General features: G+C 45.0%; 1 protein-coding gene across 8 annotated transcripts in view; it reads right to left on the bottom strand.

Moving 5' to 3' along the window:
• FBXL18 (F-box and leucine rich repeat protein 18) overlaps positions 1–18,057 on the bottom strand; it is a 93,677-nt gene extending 75,620 nt beyond the window's left edge. For 6 of the 8 annotated variants that reach the window (XR_006284179.1, XR_006284178.1, XR_003565043.3 and 3 more), the window contains exons 1-4: positions 17,909–18,057; positions 15,446–15,646; positions 12,730–14,276; positions 8,952–9,170 (exon numbers count right to left, since the gene is read on the bottom strand). Coding sequence is in view for 5 of the 8 variants with exons in the window: in XM_043523535.1 (XP_043379470.1) it covers positions 8,952–9,170; positions 12,730–14,276; positions 15,446–15,646; positions 17,909–17,926 (1,985 nt within the window). In the remaining 3 variants the exon portion in view is untranslated. Of the gene's footprint in view, positions 1–8,951; positions 9,171–12,729; positions 14,277–14,871; positions 14,952–15,445; positions 15,647–17,232; positions 17,391–17,908 lie in introns of those variants that run through there. The other 2 variants (XM_043523536.1, XM_037910787.1) reach the window with 2 other exon arrangements.

Raw genomic sequence — 18,057 nt, 5'->3', positions numbered from 1 at the left:
ATATCAATGATTAGCAGACTCCAGTTCATAACCCCAGAGCAGGAGTTGCAGTCAAGAGCTTCACAGGAAAGCAAGATTCTTGGGTTCATTAAAATACCCAAAATTTGATCATATTCAGCAAAACCAGCCACATTTACAGTACAGCTCTGTTTTGAAAGCGCTTTCCGGTAGCCGGGTCTCTTCATCCCCACATCTGCTATGACCGAGCTGTCCCCAATAGCATCCTAAGGAACCCCATAATTTCCCTCATTTTAAGACTCAACTACAGCCTCCAAACTCTGACCAATGGGTGTGGACAGGACTCTTTGGAAGCCAGTCAAGTAATGACAAGCCAGATTATCCTGCTGCTTGTCCCTAGGTTTCAGTGACACAATGTCATTTCCCAGCAGGGAAAGGATAGTGTTGTGGGTAGGAAACGTGAACAGGGAGTGAGATCTGTCACACTCACTGTCTGAGCATGGGCAAATTACTTCATCTCTCTGTGCCTAGGTTTCTCCATCTGTTAAATGGGGATGATACATCACTAACTCCACATGGGTGCCATGAGGCTTAACAATAGAGTGCTTTGAGATTCTGGGGTATTGAAGAAGTGGAAGTTACTATGCCCACTGAGCTGCAGACCAAGCAGTCAAACATGAGTGGGCAGTGGAGATTAAGAGACGAGAACCAAAGGAAAGATGCCAGCGCACCCCGCACAAGTCCTAGAGCTGCCCTCTGCCAGAACAAGCTGAAACGCATTGGGAAGTTTTTTCTTAACATCTTCCGCAGATTAAGATGTTATTGCAATAGCTGCTCAATTAAGTGCATTTCCTACTTTGGAAACACATTAAAGCTACGTTTCTGTTCAAACCTCTTCATACCCACGTTCATGTATGCAAAGAGGCACCAGGGCAGAGATTCCACTAGGACTGCATAGCCAGGAGAAAGCAAGAGATCATGCTGCACAGGCCACAGGGCTATAGATCTATTTGACGAAGACTGTGTCCAGACCACGCAATCCTCTAACACTTCCCCAACTGAGTACCCACCACAGCATGCATACAAGTAATTAGGAGGAGTGGTGCAGGCTAACAACAGGAATGCAGCCAGAAAGGGGATAGATGGGTGGCCCCAAAAAGAAAATATTAAAATGCCATCAGGGATGCACCTACAAATCAGATCAGCTTGCCCATAGAGGTGTATCCGTATCTGGCCCATGTCGAAGCTAGGCAGTACTCATGATGGTTGCAATACCATGCCCAGAATACAGTCAAATTTCACCAACCACTCCAACAGGTAATGTAAGCGGACAAGGATGCAGTTTATTATTAATTCAGTCTGAGACAGGATGATTCAGGGGTTTCTAAGAGCAGGAAACAAACAGATAATGAAAGCTGGAACAAGGTTTGAATGATTCACTATGCCAGTCTAGCGATACATTAAGCCTTCTTGCCATCAGAGGCAGAGACTGAGTCCACAATATGCTTAGGCTAGTGAAGTGGGTTTGGCAGCTAACGTGCCAACACTGGGTTCACAAAGAACAGCAGTGTACTAGGGGGTCGTTTTTCAAGGTCAGAAAGAAGAGGAGAGAAGAGAAGGCAAAGTCTCAGCTTTCATTCTAGCATAAGCCATAGGCAGTAATACCTGCTCTTTGCAATGTCAAGGTAATCGCAACACCCAGGTGGGCAGCATAGAAGAGAATGGTGGAGAATTCTGCAGGATACACAAGGAAGATTTGTAATTTTGCACTAGCTTCTCACCCTCACAGGATTTCAAACTCCCCCCCGCCCGGGGCTTTAGCTCTGCAAGTCAGAGGTAACATCTATAGGAGCCATTCAGAGTTTGAACCAAAATCGGAACTGAGCATCATGCGGAATAAGAATCCACTGGGTCAAAAAAGTGCATTCACTAGAAAGAGGTTGACCAATTGGGACTTTCAGAGAACAGCTACAATGATTAATGGGGTGGAGGGACTGACATCTGAGGAAAGTGAGAATTAAATAGTCATAAGCTAGACTAAATGACAACTAAAGAGAGTCAGGGGGAGGGGAATTGGGTAAACATTTTAAGGGTGTAACCGTCAACATAGGAGAAAGTATTTAGGAGGATCCAAGAGTTTAGAAAAGGATGAAAGTGAGCAGAGGAAGACTTAGGCTAAATACTAGGAAGTTTCCTAACAGGGAGGTCTAATCAGACTGTGGAATAGCCATGCCAGGGAAGTGGTAGGAGTCCTACTGCCGAAGTCCATTCAAACTACACACAGCACTCCATTTACAATGCTGGGAAGAACCCTACACTGGCATGGGGTTGGAAAAGATGACTTGGTAGTTCTTTTCCTCCCCTCTCCCCAGTCTCCAGTTCCTAGGATTCACAATTATGGCTGGGAACAGTGGTGGCTAGAGGAATAGAATTGTGGAGTCAGTCACTTTGCAGCATTGGTGTACTACTAAACGCAACATTTTAAATGCACAAAGCACTGCATAAACAATCTCCAACACCTCTATGGAGACAGGTAACCAATACAGATGGAAAAACAGAGGGAGAGAGGCTGACTTGTCCCAGGCCAACAGCAAGACAGTTATATAGCCAGGACTGGAAAACAGGAGTGTCTGGCTCCCAATCCTGCATCAGTCCCCCGGACCACCTTGTAACTAATGCTGCTAGAGTAGCTGGCCACTCCCTCGCTAGCCAGCAGACTTCAATAGTCGCAGCAAGTATAGGGTACTACAGTAATGCATTCTCAACACAAATAACTGTACCAGGCAGTGCAATCACCACCCTTCATCACATACCTCTTCAAAACACTGCAGTTAGTCTGAAACCACAAGCCGTCCAGCTCTAATCTGACATCTCAGTCTTAACTTAATGATCCCACTACTATAAATATCATAACTCTAATGTATTCCTTGATGTTTTAGCTTTATATTCCAAAAATCCTCAATGATACTTCTCTCTGATAAAGGCCTTTTTAATCGCTGAGATATAGTTGCCTTTCCATTCTATTTCTATGGTGTCTTGTCAGGGACTTTTCAGAGATTTCTACTATTTACTATTGAAGCGTGGCTGAAAATTGCTGCAGTGATAGGTGCTATAGGTGTAATATTCTAAAGACTGAGTATTACCAGTTGCAAATGATTAAAAATAAACTGGGGGGAAAAGTCTCTGGAGCCAGTAAGACATCTGCCAAACATTTAATACCACACCTCTTTCTGCAGTCCATTCTTTCGCTGGTAAACTCTGCAGGAAAAGGAACTTCTCTTCCGCATTTGTGAAGTACCATGCCCACTAATGGTGCCATGTAGAAGTACTATGCAAAAGTGATTTGAATTCCATCCTTTTCTGCAAGATTTCTGGGGTGAAGAACTACATGGCCCCCAACACACAAAAAAGTCAACATTGGTGGTAGACCTACTATATACCACAGCTCTATCTAGTGGAGCTTTATGAGAACTACAATTCAAAAATCTACTCTGGGAAAGCAGCTTGGAGAAGAAAGCAATGTCCTAACACTATGGAAGTGTCTGGCTGTAATAGGATTTGACACACTGGCTATGTACAACTATTTTTAAAATCTATAGCAAGAGTTAGTAAAACAAATCCCAGAAGGAAGCATTTAATTTTGCCACCTGAGGAAACTTTCTTGCTCAACAGAATTAGTCAGACTGGAATCTAAAACCGTCATGCTCCATATTCATGAAACATAATATTTACAGTACGGTTCTAGAATTAACACGTGGAACAGTGTTAATGGAATGCCTACTTAAGTAAATGTAATGCCCATCTGGAGTGAAATATTTCAAAAGTGTATTTCTGGTCGTGGTAATGTGCAAATCTAAAAAGGAAACAGCAGTATTCTCATTCACTCCATTTTTAGCTAGGTACTCAGATGATCGCCATCACCAAAGAATCTGGGCCTCCCACAATCTTTTTATATATTTATTCTCACAACATTCCATGAGGTAAGGCAAAGCCACGATCCCGGTTTCACAGATGGGGAATGGAGACACAGAGATACTAAGAGATTTATCCAAGCACACACAGGAAGTCTGTGGCAGCACAGGGAACCGAACCTGGGTTTCCCAAGTCCCAAATTAATGCTCTAATTAATCCCTTCCTAAGAGGGACTCGTGTGTGCTTGGACAACATGAGAAGTGAATGATACAACACCCCTCTTCCCCCATCCCACCCCAAATGCCAAGAAACATATTTGCTTACAGTGATGTAGTTAGTCTCCTCTGCAGTTCAGAGGGGAATATGGCCTTGTCATCCTGTTTGCTGAACTATCGGGGGGGGAGGGGGGGAAGGGGGGCTCCATATCAGTTCTACAACCTCTACTGTGTGCCAATGCAGTGGACACAAAATTATATCAGAGGCATCTGGAGGAAAAGGTGACCACCACAGCCAACACATGGATAGCAAACAGGTGAGGGAAGCTAGAACCGAATACCATAAACATACCAATGTTTAAAAGCTCACAAATATGCATCTACATTAGAGACTGAAATAAACTACATGCACAGAGACCATTAATACTCAGCTACCAACTGGGACAACTATATTTCTGAAGCTGGCTACACGCCAACATTTACACAAAACCTTCCAGTTATAAAGTTGTCAAGAGTCAGGACCCAATATATTCCACAGCCATGGAAGGCACCCCCTACCACAGAGCTGTGCTCCAAAATTTAAGTTTTCGTTTAAAATAAAAATGGTTTCTACCCCTTATGATGGGAAGAAAACCTTGAAAACATGAACCAAATGTAAACTGAGGCAGCTATCTCTTCTTGACTCTGTAGACAGCCTGACACAATAGCTCTGAGAGGTGTGAACTGTCCAAATCTTATGATTGACAATTTAAGTTTCAACATTGTTAGCTATTTCACTAATCATTATAGCATAAGCATCCAATCACTGTAATACCTCTTCCTCACTAATGACAAAAACCCCAACTATCCCCCGTCAACTGCCAGTAAACCCAGCTTCACCCCTGCAACTTTTATGTTACAACTGTTCTGTTCATCTGAACATCTCTAGTGCAACAAAGATGTTGGGACATAAAATAGAATTGAATACCAATGCATTCAGAGAGGGTACTGCACCGATTTAAATATGAAAATTCATTTGTTAAAAGCCTACACTTAAGACAATGAGATGATCCTGCTGTAGAACTCCCAGCTCATGTCATAGTGCTGCAGAATCCAGGAACCTTACCATAGAACGAATTCCATGAAAAGCTGGGCCTACACACCTTCTTGCCTATAGTAGCCACAAGACTGAAAGGACACAATTATCAACCTCTTCATCTCGACCAACAGGAGCTAAACTTCTGGGCCTCCCACTAGTCAATCAGCGAGTTAGGCACAAATATGATCCCCATTGTACAGATGAGGAGAAAGTTGAAGAGAATTAACTGAGGACTTAAAGCAAGGCCATACCAAGCTGGTATTGAAACACCAGAGTTCCTGGCTCCACTCCCCCTGCAGTCCATCTACCAGACAAGGATTCTCAAACTTTGGACATTTGAACAGCGTCTCCTAAACACCAACATTCCTCTTTATGATTATGGGCCACCTCCCCTCCTGCTGACAGTCAATCAACATCCCTGTGAAGGCTGCAGCAATTACCTACACAGAAAAATAGTATTAGAAAAATAATGTATTTTCAGCTTCTTCTAAATGCAACTCAGCAGCTGGAGAGAGAAACAGCACCACATGACCAGTCCGCTCTCCCCGGATCACCAGCATGCGACCATGGACCAGCGTCCAAATGTCACTGCTCTAGACCATGTTTTTGAGCACTCCAAACTCTGAAGGCTCCAGCAAGAGCACCTCTGCAGCTTTAACAGTAAGCTTTTCCAGAGTCGCCCTTCAAGTCTCCAAATCCCTTTAAAACAGGGATGGGCAAACTATGGCCTGCGGGCTGCATCCGGCCCATCAGAACTTTTAATCTGGCCCTCGAGGTCCCACCGGGGAGCAAGGTCGGGGGGCTGTCCCACTCCGGCGCTCCAGCCAGCGAGCGGAGTCGGGGGCTTTCCGCATGGCTCCCGGAAGCAGCGGCACGTTCCCACTCCGGCTCCTACATGTAGGGGCAGTCGGGGGCTCTGCAAGCTGCCTCTGCCCCAAACGCTGCCCCAAACAGTTCCCATTGGCCGGGAACTGGGGCCAATGGGAGCTGCAGAGGCGGTGCCTGCAGATGAGCTGCGCCTCCACATAGGAGCTGGACAGGGGAAACATGCTGCTGCTTCCGGGAGCTGCTTGAGGTAAGCACTGCCCAGAGCCTGCACCTGGGCCGTCCCGACCCAGCCCCTTGCCCCAGCCTTGATCCCCCTCCTACCCTCCAAACCCCTTGGTCCCAGCCTGGAGCACCTTCCTGTACCCCAAACCTCTCATCCCCAGCCCCACCCCAAAGCCTTCACCCCCAGCCAGAGCCCTCAACCCCCCCGGTGCCTCAGCCCTGATGCCCCTCCCACCCTCCAAACCCCTCAGTCCCAGCCCAGAGCAGCCTTCTGCACCCCAATTCCCTCATCCCCAGCCCCACCCCAGAGCCCACTCCCCTAGCCGGAGCCCTCACTCCCCTCCCCTCCTACCTCCAATCTTTTGAGCATTCATGGCCTGCCATACAATTTCTATACCCAGATGTGGCCCTTGGGCCAAAAAGTTTGCCCACCCCTGCTTTAAAACGACAATTAATCTCACTTAAGGTGCACCTCCCCATTCAAAACTAGCCATCCCCAGGACCCTCCAGAATCCAAACCAAATCATCTAGTCCATAGCAGTGACAGAGAAAGTCCCGATGTACTCCCACATGGCTCAGAGGGAGGGAAGAAAAAGAAACATTCAGCTTTGAGAGTCCGCGCCCTGTCCCCACACACACTAGCCCTTCATGTTTTCTGCCCTTACAGAGCCCATATAAATCATTTCCAAAGCAAAATCACTATTTTCTTACTCTGGAATAAAGATATTTTAATGTCATACTTGCTGGGTGTTTTCTGTAGTATTAGATTGTTGGATTTGGGGGTACAATACCAGCATACTAAAGAGCTACACTGGGCAAGCTACAATCATCATCCGAAGACCTAGCAATGAACTAGCTAGCAAAAATAAGCTCGTCTCAATTTTACTGTATATCTTTTTACCCTCGCAGCTGCAGATAAACCACAGTCAAGAGAGTCAATTATTGACCCCATTTGAAGGCATATTTGTACAAGGACTAAAATGGTAACACTGGAGAAGTCACATGGTTAAAGACTCGCTGATGTGGCATGGAAGCTTTCGTGTTCTGCTTACACATCATTTTCTGTATTTCTTTCCTTGTATTTTATTACTAGAGACAGTTGCACGAGAACAGAATCTTTGTTGCTTAGGAGAGCATCTGCTCCTGCTGCTTATCCTCTTCCTGAAGTCATAATCTTACGTGACATCAAAATAGTTTCCAGAGCCACCAATTACAGTGTCAGAGGATTATGACTTCAGGTGGGGAATTAACAGCAGGAGCAGATGCTCTCTTTAAAAAACCCCCAAAGATCCTGTTTTCATGTAAACATCCCTATTAATAAAACACAAGGGAAGTATAATAATATGACAGGCAGAATTATTTCTAAATATAAGACAGTTTTCAGCATTTTCCGCAAGGCATCAGCTGCTCTTTGGAAAATTACTGGGTGTTAAAATATAAAGAGACACAGAATTTACAAAAGTGATATGTAGCACAGAAAAGAGGAGGAGAAAGAGATCTGCAATACGGGTGAGGAATAGCATAGTTCTGCATAATAAAATGATATTAAAATTCTGGCCAGCATTGCAATGACATCTCAAACAGGCATGTAGGAGAAAAGCGGACAGGGGATTTTTGGATCTTTCTAAAGATCCCCATGGCACACAAATGAATTAGATAAAGAAATGCCTTTACAGACATGACAGCCCAGTAAAAGACAAAAAATGATTGACACATCACAGGGACTTTATTTACTCAGATGTTGGTATGTTTTCCAATAGCTACTATCCCAAAGGAACAGGCAAGCTCCTAGAGGCAGTAATAAGCAGTCTCGTACATAGTTTGCTAGGTAGATAACACAGTCATAGCCTCTGCTGGTTTTAATCCTAGAAAACAAGCCTGAAGCTGGGGAAGGGCTGGGGTAGAGCTACCATCTAGGATGCAATAATAAATAATAATAATAATGCCATTTGATTTGAAATTTTTATTAAAATGTAATAGAGGAAAGCCACAGTAGGTGACTAAGAAAACATACCAAATGCCTTAAGAAAAAGGAGGGGGGAAAATAGCGTGAAGTCTCTGTTGAATGGGAAATATTTTGTGAGCTCGCTGCCACCATGCCAAGTGTAATTAAAAGCTTTATTCTCAAAAGGAGTTCACGGTTCATACACAAATGCTTCCCACCATGTGAGCTTCAGAACACTGCAAGGGGCTAGGCAAGACTTATTTAAGAACTGCCAAAGATGCAAGGGCTACACCAAAAAGAACCCCCCTTAGCCAATCAGAAGGCTTTGAACTGCTCTACTGGGGCACTATCAGAAAGCGACATTCACAAGGGATTAGCGGTCTGTGAATGAGCTGTAGTTACTTGTGGGGAAGGAGGAAAGGCTCAAAGTCGGACATCTTCAGTACTTAAAATGCTGCCAGATGTTTTTTTTTTTGTTTGTTTACATGAAGTTGTCACTTGATCATGTAACTGTATGATTGAAGCTTCAAATCAATCATGATGGGACAAGCGGATTAAAAAAACCGTACAGAATACTTACAAGTAGCTCATTGACTGGCTCTTATTAAAATGAGAGGCCACCCTTTGTGCCAAGGAGTTAAATTTCACCTGTCAGCTTCTTAGCATGCTAAAAGGCCAGGAGAACATTACACAGTGCTCCCACACTTGACCCATATAAAAGCTGGAGGGAAAGGCAATGGGGATAAATTCTGAACAGCCCCAGAAATCCCACCTCAGCCCCTTTCTCACTCACCTCCGTACAATGGACTGCTGAAGATTTTTGCAAACTGTGAGAGATTCTCCCATAAACATGTGGCACATGATGACCTCAAGGCAGTTGGCCATGAATGACATCACTGCATCAGACTGCAGAGTCCCACTCCGGGAGATGATACAAAGGCGCTGGAGAGAAGAACAATGACTCAGTGCCTGGAAGAACTGGGTGTTAGCACTGAAGTACGGCTGCTCTAGCCTGCAAGAAAAAACACAAACAAGTCAGAGGATGAATTTTAATTCTGCTTTAAAACAAGTGGGGGATGCAGCATTCGTATGGGGCTGTGAATGGTGCAATAAGTGTCTCCAATTTAGCCATGTGTTGCTCCCACTTGAAAACAGCTGGTGGATTCAGAGATCAGGAGTGGCCTGGCACTATCTATATACACAGTATACATGGTAGTCTCATATCTGAGTGGGAGCACCATAGCAAAGGTGATATTCCAATCTCAGCCCTCTTGCTTACAGAGCGCTACCCTTCAGCAATGAGCTGTTTACACGACAGCAGCAGAGACTGAGGCAGGCCCAGACTTGGCTACGTGGCATCTGGTCAGAAGGCTAGTAGCTGGCATGGACCATGGGGCCTTGCTGCTCCAGAGGACCAAATGCTGAGCAAGCTAGTCACCATCCTCTAGGCAACAACCTCAACGTAAGACTCCAGGCAGAGCGAACCAAGTATGAAAAACTGATTCACGACGGACACTGATGGAGACCTAGTGCTTTTGAGCCACGCGGCTGAACATCTTCAAGCCCTGAGAGGTCAGCAGAGAGGAGCTGGAGAAAGAAGAGGGGTCAGAGAAGAATCTGTCAGCACAAGCTTCTATGTGACCTCTTCTATATTTCACATGGGCCGAAGAGTTGGTCTGGATTTGATTAAGTAAAGGAATCTGACAGTCAGTCTGCAGCACATGGACTATTTCAGAAAGAAATGTGTCAATTTGAAAATACACAGTGGAAAGTACTAAATACCTCCCCCTCCCTTTCGGAAGTTTCTGGAAGCTATCAGTTTTCATGCTGTAACTTGCAGCCTAACCAGATTCTGCATGTACAAAATAATAATTTTACAGAAAGTATCTCCACTGCAAAAGGTCAGTGTCACCTGGAAGATATGGCTGCTCAGTCCAGGTTTGCTAGAAGGATCTCAAAGCCGTTATGAGACTCAGTCATTGGGTCAGCAGAGCCAGGAGCTTGGAGATGTGTAATCCATGAGATGATAACTAGCAGGCAATCCCACCCTGAACTGGATAATCTCTATCCAGCCTTTTGTGGAATGGGGGCGTATCTGAGCAACTCTTCGTCCTGATAATTGTTAAGTCATGTTTTGCGAGTCCAGAACTTTCTGGCAGTAAGGACGCTTGTGGAATGGTGTTTTTATTTGATAGCTACCCACCAATTCACCATAGAGGTGAGCAATACCTGGCTGTCACTGAAGATCCTGCATTATACTCATTTCTCCAGTTGTGTTAACTGAAAATCAGAAACCTGCCTGATTTATCCACAATATGTCATCATCCTAATGTGAATCTGACACAAAGACACACTGGCTCCCATTTTCTGGGTTAATAACTTCCAAACATGGGTAGGGAAAGTGGCAGAAAAATGCATACTAGTAATACTCTATTTTATTCACTAGGTGACACTGCTGCTTTGTAACATCACCTGAAATTAATTTCTAGGCTTGCAGAAAATTCTTGATGGTGGTGGAATTATCCAAATGACACCGAATCCGGTTTTCAACAGGCTTTATTGCCAGGTTTTAAATGTTGAGCAGCTCCTCCAGATAAAACCTTCCCCAACTCCATTTGGAAAGTTATGACACCTTAAGTAGCGTTTCAGAGTAGCAGCCGTGTTAGTCTGTATCTGCAAAAAGAACAGGAGTACTTGCGGCACCTTAGAGACTAACAAATTTATTACAGCATAAGGTTTCGTGGGCTACAGCCCACTTCATCGGATGTATAGAATGGAACATATAGTAAGAAGATTATACACACACACACACACGTTGGAAGTTACCATACAAACTGTGAAAGGCTAATTAGTTAAGATGAGCTATTATCAGCAGGAGAAAAAAAACTTTTCTAGTGATAGTCAAGATGGTCCATTTAGAAGTTGACAAGAAGGCGTGAGGATACTTAACATAGGGAAATAGATTTAATATGTGTAATGACCCAGCTGGGAGTGGCTGGGTCATTACACATATTGAATCAATTTCCCCAAAGTTAAGTATCCTCACACCTTCTTGTCAATTGTCTAAATGGGCCATCTTGATTATCACTAGAAAAGTTTTTTTCTCCTGCTGATAATAAGCTCATCTTAACTAATTAGCCTCTCACAGTTTGTATGGCAACTTCCAACTTATCTGTATGTGTATGTATATATTTCTTACTATATGTTCCATTCTATGCATCCGATGAAGTGGGCTGTAGCCCACGAAAGCTTATGCTCTAATAAATTTGTTAGTCTCTAAGGTGCCACAAGTACTCCTGTTCTTTTTTCTTAAGTAGACTGTTCTTATGGCACTGCCATGGGAGACATGCAGGCTTTTCCTTTGTGGGAAGCTGTACAAACCCTCTCCGCCACAGACTGGCCACTCCTGAGGACAGGCATACCATAGTCCCTGGATGCAAAGTTCTCTGGGCCTGGCCAAATGGAAGCGACCAGTGCATGTCAAATTGTTTTCTCCAAAGATTAGTTTTGCGATGCAACTAGCTCTTTTTGGAGATGCTTCGCCTCTCAAAGGCTAGCTCTACATTAGAAGCCCTTTACCAGTATAGGGATACCAGTATATTAGACTGGCAAAACACTCGTACTGTGGACATAGCTATAATGACAAAATTGTGCTTTGTACTGGCATAAAACCGACCCCCAAATGAAATAAGCTACATCTGTAGCTTTGCCAGTATAGTTACATCTGCGCTAGGGATTTTTGCTGACATAGCTATGTCGGCCAGCAATCACGCCATTGTCTTTTGTGCCGGCAAAAGCCCCTCGTGTAGACAAAGCCAAAGGCTAAGCTGCTCTCCTGTCTTCTACTGCATGCTGCACCTGCTACAGACAGAAGGTGTCAGAGCTCTGAATCCAGCAGCTTTCACCAACACAAAGATGTTTTTAAAAAGAAACAGTTCTATTGACCTAAGTGCCTTCTGCAGAGCTCATGAAGAAACCTGTTGTGAGAATGTTGACAGAATTTACACCATGTCATTTTCATCACTGTTATTTAGCTATAGCTGAGGTTTCTTTATGTATCTGGATGAGACTTGCTACCTTTGTTTGGGAGAGTTAAAGCATTCAGACTCTATGGAGAAAGGCCAATTCAGAAGCAGCAATGAAGACAGCTTTTGGAGGGTAAATGTTCTGTGATGCTGGGCAGCATAGAGCAAACACCAGCTAAGAGAGCTAACCAGAGGTTCGATAAGAGAGCTCTTTGTAGACCAACATGTTAACTTGTAATGCTCTGCACTGCCAAGACACAGTCTTAGGAATATGTCCTCCTTGGAGCCCACAGGGGCTTGAGGGTATACTGACCAGCTCTGCTTCTCAAGGACAATACAGGACACACCATCCACTCCCATCTCAACAATCCTGCTATTCAGGAGGAAAACCCTCTAATTTTCAAGCCAACACAGCTACCTTCCTTGGGACCTAGAAGCTAGTATACTCTCCTCCTTACGTTGGTCCAATAAGATCCCCCTCTTCTCCACATACACACCTTTCTAGACACGCATGAATGAAAATGGAGATCAATAACAGGCCCTCACCTGAGATCCCTCAAGCACTTGCAGTGCTTCAGCATGTCCATGAGGGCAGACATATAGACCACTTTTCCCATCATGCCCAGATTGGCTAACGAGAGAGTCCGCAGATGCTGGCACTGCAATCCAATGCTAACAAGCCCAGAACCAGTCAGGATATTAGGCATCTGTGCTAAAGTGAGGTTCTGCAAAAAGTTCAACTGGCCAATGGCAGCCACCTCTGAATCCCCAACACTCTGTGCCCGGCTGCAAGGGGGCAGTGAGTTCCGAATTGCTGGCTCATTCCGGGGCATGGCAGAGGAAAAGCTGGACCCAATTAACTCCAAGTTTTTCAAAAATCGGAGGTTCTCCAATAGAGTCCAAAACACAGAGGATTGAGACTTCTGATTTGACTGCTCCAAGAAGTTCTTGCCGTATGTTGGCACCCCGATCCGGATTTTCTTTCCAAGGCCTGGGGGCACCACATTAGTCACAGACTGCACAGGTGGCTTGTCTGTGTTTGTAGGAACATCTGTGATGGAGCAAACTGGCAGCGCCAAAGACAGCAGGTGTCTTAGCCGTGCCAGGAGCTGGCACAAATGCTTCCCTAGGCTTTCCGAGCTGTGATGGTGGGCAGCAGAAAGATTCAGATGTCTCAGATTGCAGCAGGAAACAACCAGACTCTCCAGAATGCTGCTGTCAATATCATCTTCTGCCTTCCGAAACATGGAGTCAGAAGACAGACAGTGAATGCAGCCACTGAGATTCAAACTGGTCAAGCTTTTGAGATCCTTCCCACCATTAATAACCCGCAGGATCAGGTGGCCACCAGATAAGGTGCAGCGGCTGAAGCTGAAGTAGAAAGGGTTGTTGAACTTCAAGTGCTGAAGGAGGCCAGATCCATTAATCCAGGATTTGGGCAATTGCAAAGCATCCAAACATACATTTCGAGCCATGGAGTCCAAAAGGTTTTTAGTGGTTCCACTCTCTGCAAAACTACCAGGGGCAGAAATGAGGAAGGCATGAAGATTCTCTGGGGTCCGGTCACTTAGCACTGCCAGATACAGTCTCACCACCTCCTGATTGACATAGCCAGGAGCCAACCTAGCATAAAAGACACGAAGGTTCTGGTAGTGGGGGACGTTACTTTCACCCACCATTAGCTGGCCAGACAAAATGAAGCCTTCTCGGGATCGGTCTAGGATCTCAAAATAGAGCAGCAGTTTCTCAAGGCTGGTGCAGCATGGAACCACCCCATATGACGGTGTGTAAAGGGTCTGCTTGAGCTCCAGTACACGACTAAGTGTGGCTTTACATTCACTGCTCAACTGGCTGGCATCAAAACCAGGGTTTACATCAATTGCCAGTGAGCGCAAGTGCTGGAGAGCAGAGAGCATCTTGGAGAGGCGGAGGGAGGTGAGATGGCAGCCAGACAAGTTCAGCTTCACCAGGTTCTTGCATCGTATTACATAGTCAATGGTGGAACTGGGCAGCCAGTAGCAGCCAGCCATGTTCAGCTGGTGGATCTCTTTTCCAATCCCCCTCATTAGCTGCTTCACTTTGTCCTTGTTGACCTGTATTTAAACACAAACTGCTTCAGTAACATTGAAGAGGATGATTATACTGCCTCACTTCTCTGTGCCTCAGTTTCCCATCTCACAATGGGGATAATGACACACACACCCTCTACTAGAGTGTTTTGAGACCCTTGGATGAAATATACAATGAAGTACTAAGTATTATATTGTTGTAAGTGCTGGTAGTTTGTTTTACCCTTCAGACTTAGGATCTTGAAGATTACATTTCATTTAGTTTCTAGTTTGAGTCTGCATTACTGACTGACCCTAACAGGTGCTAAGTGACAATGATGGACAGGAATTGAGGGCATTCACCACTTCTCAGCTTCAGGCCCTATGTCTGCAGAATTATGCATCTGTGGAACAGCTCAAGTTGACAGAGGAACAACTGCTGTTTCTCTCTGCTTCATCCACTTTCCAGCCCATTCCACATTAGATGAAATATGCTTTCTCCCTTTCCTACACTTAGAGAGACAGTCAACTTAAAAGTCACACTTCTACCTGGAAGTTTTTTACTACCTACTATCATTACAACACTTAATATTTTCTATAACCAAGAGACAGAAAAATACATTTGTCGGTTTTAGTTTACTTTGTGTATTTGACAGCACTTTGTGTGGTCATTTCCCCCTGTTCATGTGGGTGCTTCACCAACACGAAGAGAAACAAATTCTAAAGAAATAAGAAACATTGTAATGACATCTTAACATCATCATCCTGGGAAGACAGAAATGATCAAAGCTACATTTAACTTTTTTTAAAGCTACTTGTTTTCAATTTGTTACTATCCCTTTAGTTTATCACCTGCGGGCTATTACATACAATTTAAGGTTTTTTACAATATAGTTAAGTGATTTGGAATACAACTGACATTCTGAAATAGTTCTACTGTACATTCTAGTTAAGAATTTTTTTTAAAACAGCACTATGGAAAACCAGAAGTGGTTGTAACATTGGCTTTCTGGACTACATCCTAAACCACGTGATACTAGGTCTCTGGAGTAGCCATACTAACTGTTCTAATTCTTAAGAAATCCCCCCCTTCCCTCCAAGTCAGGGCGAAGGATATAACTAAGTTTATGATTTGTTTTGTACTTGGAGAAATCAATCTGTCTTCATACTCTCAGAAGCAGCCCCCTCTGGGCATAAAACCAGCTTCTCCCCACCTGATATTCTTTATGAAGTAGCACCGTGTGGGTTAAACTCTTGTCAAGACAAAGAGTTGCCAGCTTCCTGCAGGTTCTCCTCACATTCAGAACAAGGTCTGTGCAAGGAACATAGCTCAGGATGTGCAAAAGGATCTCATCTGAGAACTCCATCAGGTTGATGCCATTACTGTCCTCCCCAATCTCTGCACTCAGCATCTCCTGAAAGGAAAGAGCAGCAAATCAGCTCAGAAGCCTCATGGAGTTAATGAGAGACAGAGGAGAAAAAACAGACCTGGGAAGAACAGGATTTATAAAATAAGCCAAGGTGGAAATGGATGAAGCCTCACGTATTGAGCCATCGGCTACTACTGTCTACAGAGCCAAACTTTCCTCTAGATCAGATTTTGCACTCTTGCCTTGCCAATACTGCAGTGTCTTCTCCCTGTTTTGCCAATTCATCAGCCTCCTTCTAAGTGCTGATTTAGAAACAGAATAAAACCCCTTTATGCTTATTCTGCTTTTGTAGTTTATTGCTATGGTGTTGTTACTAAACTAGTTAATTCCCAGTACTGCCCAAGACCTGCTTTGGAATTGGGAAAGTGATTTCCCCGTATTTCAGAAATGCAAGCTATCACCTCTATTCCCCCCACCCTCAAGACATGTGACCTAAGTAAGAATCTCTTACTTTGTCTCATCTTTTATACCACCATCTGCCTTCAGTTTATTTGTACATTTTATGTCAGATGTTTACATCATTTGAAACTACAGAAATTGCAGAGCCATATTCCCTCTACGGTCAGTACAAAGCCATATTTCACCTCTGTTTTTCCTTTTTATCATCTCCCTTGAGATCACATGTCATTACAAGAATTCCCAGGTATCAGACTATTAATCCCAGAGCTCATCAACACTGCAGCAGCCACTGGGAATGATTCTGTAGCAAAGTGATACTGCATTCTCCCTCTCCACCCAGGCCTGAGTGCATGGCTTTCACAGCATGCCTACACAGAGATAAGAACCAAACTAGATTATTAAAGACCCTCACGGAAATCCTGTCCCATTGAAATCAATGGGAGTTTTGCCACTGATTTTGATGAGGGCCAGGATTTCTCCTCCTGTCTTTAAAAGAGCTCAAACTGAGTTTGCTGAACTGACTGAAAGCCATGCAGTATCCTAAATATATATGATATATGAGTTTGGTCCTATGGTCAGACTCTGTTTTAAGAGTAGGAGTACTAGTGGCACCTTAGAGACTAACCAATTTAGCCGAGCATAAGCTTTCGTGAGCTACAGCCCACTTCATCGGATGCATCAGACGCTGTAGCTCACGAAAGCTTATGCTCAAATAAATTGGTTAGTCTCTAAGGTGCCACTAGTACTCCTTTTCTCTTTGCGAATACAGACTAACACGGCTGCTACTCTGAAACCTGTTTTAAGAGTCTAGACGTACATTTTCTAAACTACAGAGAAAACATTTTAAGCCAGTACAGAAAATAAATACCCAGCACAGACATGGCCAAATATCCCACCAACACACTGCACTACAGCTAGAGCACTGAAACAGCTAAACCACTCCTTTAACTATCATTTCAGAAACCGTGATTATGCAGTTCTCATGGATAATGAAAGATGCATGAAGCAAAGATCACAATTTATACATTCCTGCTAACTCACAGGAAGAATTCATCCACAAGTAAGATCCTAGACAATTCCCCTTCCAGTTTAACTAAACAACTCACAGCCGGGCACTGATCGCCAAACATGGAAGTGAAAGGATCACCTAGCAGGCCCCAGAATTAGCCTACCTTGATCTAAGGTTCCTTTCCATTCATTTTGACATTCTAATCCCTTCCATGGTGCTTTCATTTGTTCTAATCAAGAACAAGTATGACGACAGTCCTTGGGTCTCAAAGGAAAACGAAGCCAAACCAACACCAATAGGATCAAAACAACTGGGGAGCAGGGGAGCGTGAGGTTAGACTCATAGAAACGTAGGGCTGCAAGGGACCGCAAGAGAAGAGTCCAGCCCCCTGCCCTGAGACAGGCCCAAATAAACCTAGAGCATCCCTGAGAGATGTTTGTTCAGCCGATTCTGAAAAGTCTGCAAGGAAGGGGATTCCACGAAGTGACACGCGGGGAATGGGGATTGTCCCGCTGGGAAAGGCGCCAGCCTGCCCTCGAGGGCCCCCGCCAGAGCAAGGGGGCATCAGTGCGGCGCCCCCACCCCCACCCGAGAGTGGGGGCTAGGAGAGCTCAGCCTCCCTGGCCCACTCAGGACAGGGCCTTGCGGCGGGGGAGCGGAAGGGGGAGGAGGAATACACGGGGAAGCGAGGGCACGGCAGCGGGGAAGCGGGGCCGCAGGGCCCCTAGGGAAGAGGCTTTGTGGGGAGCGATGCAGGCAGGAGGGGGCGGAGTCGGATAGAGAGGGAGGGGCGGGGGTTGCTATGGGGCCGGGCCGCTGCCCTTCTCCCCCAGCGTCACCTGTCCCGGGTCGAACATGGTCCCCCAGCAGCCGCCTCCAGAGCCCGGCCCGCCCTGCCGAGCCGCTTAAACAAGCCGCTTCTCCGGCTTCAGGATCACCCCCACACTTCCGGCGCACCTCTGACCTCACTTCCGTTCTCTCTCCTGGG

Source organism: Chelonia mydas, chromosome 10 (assembly GCF_015237465.2).
Source record: "Chelonia mydas isolate rCheMyd1 chromosome 10, rCheMyd1.pri.v2, whole genome shotgun sequence".
In the NCBI taxonomy this organism is placed as follows: Eukaryota; Metazoa; Chordata; order Testudines; family Cheloniidae; genus Chelonia; species Chelonia mydas.
The sequence above is the reverse complement of the archived record's forward strand: the minus strand, read 5'-3'. Positions and strand labels throughout refer to the sequence as shown.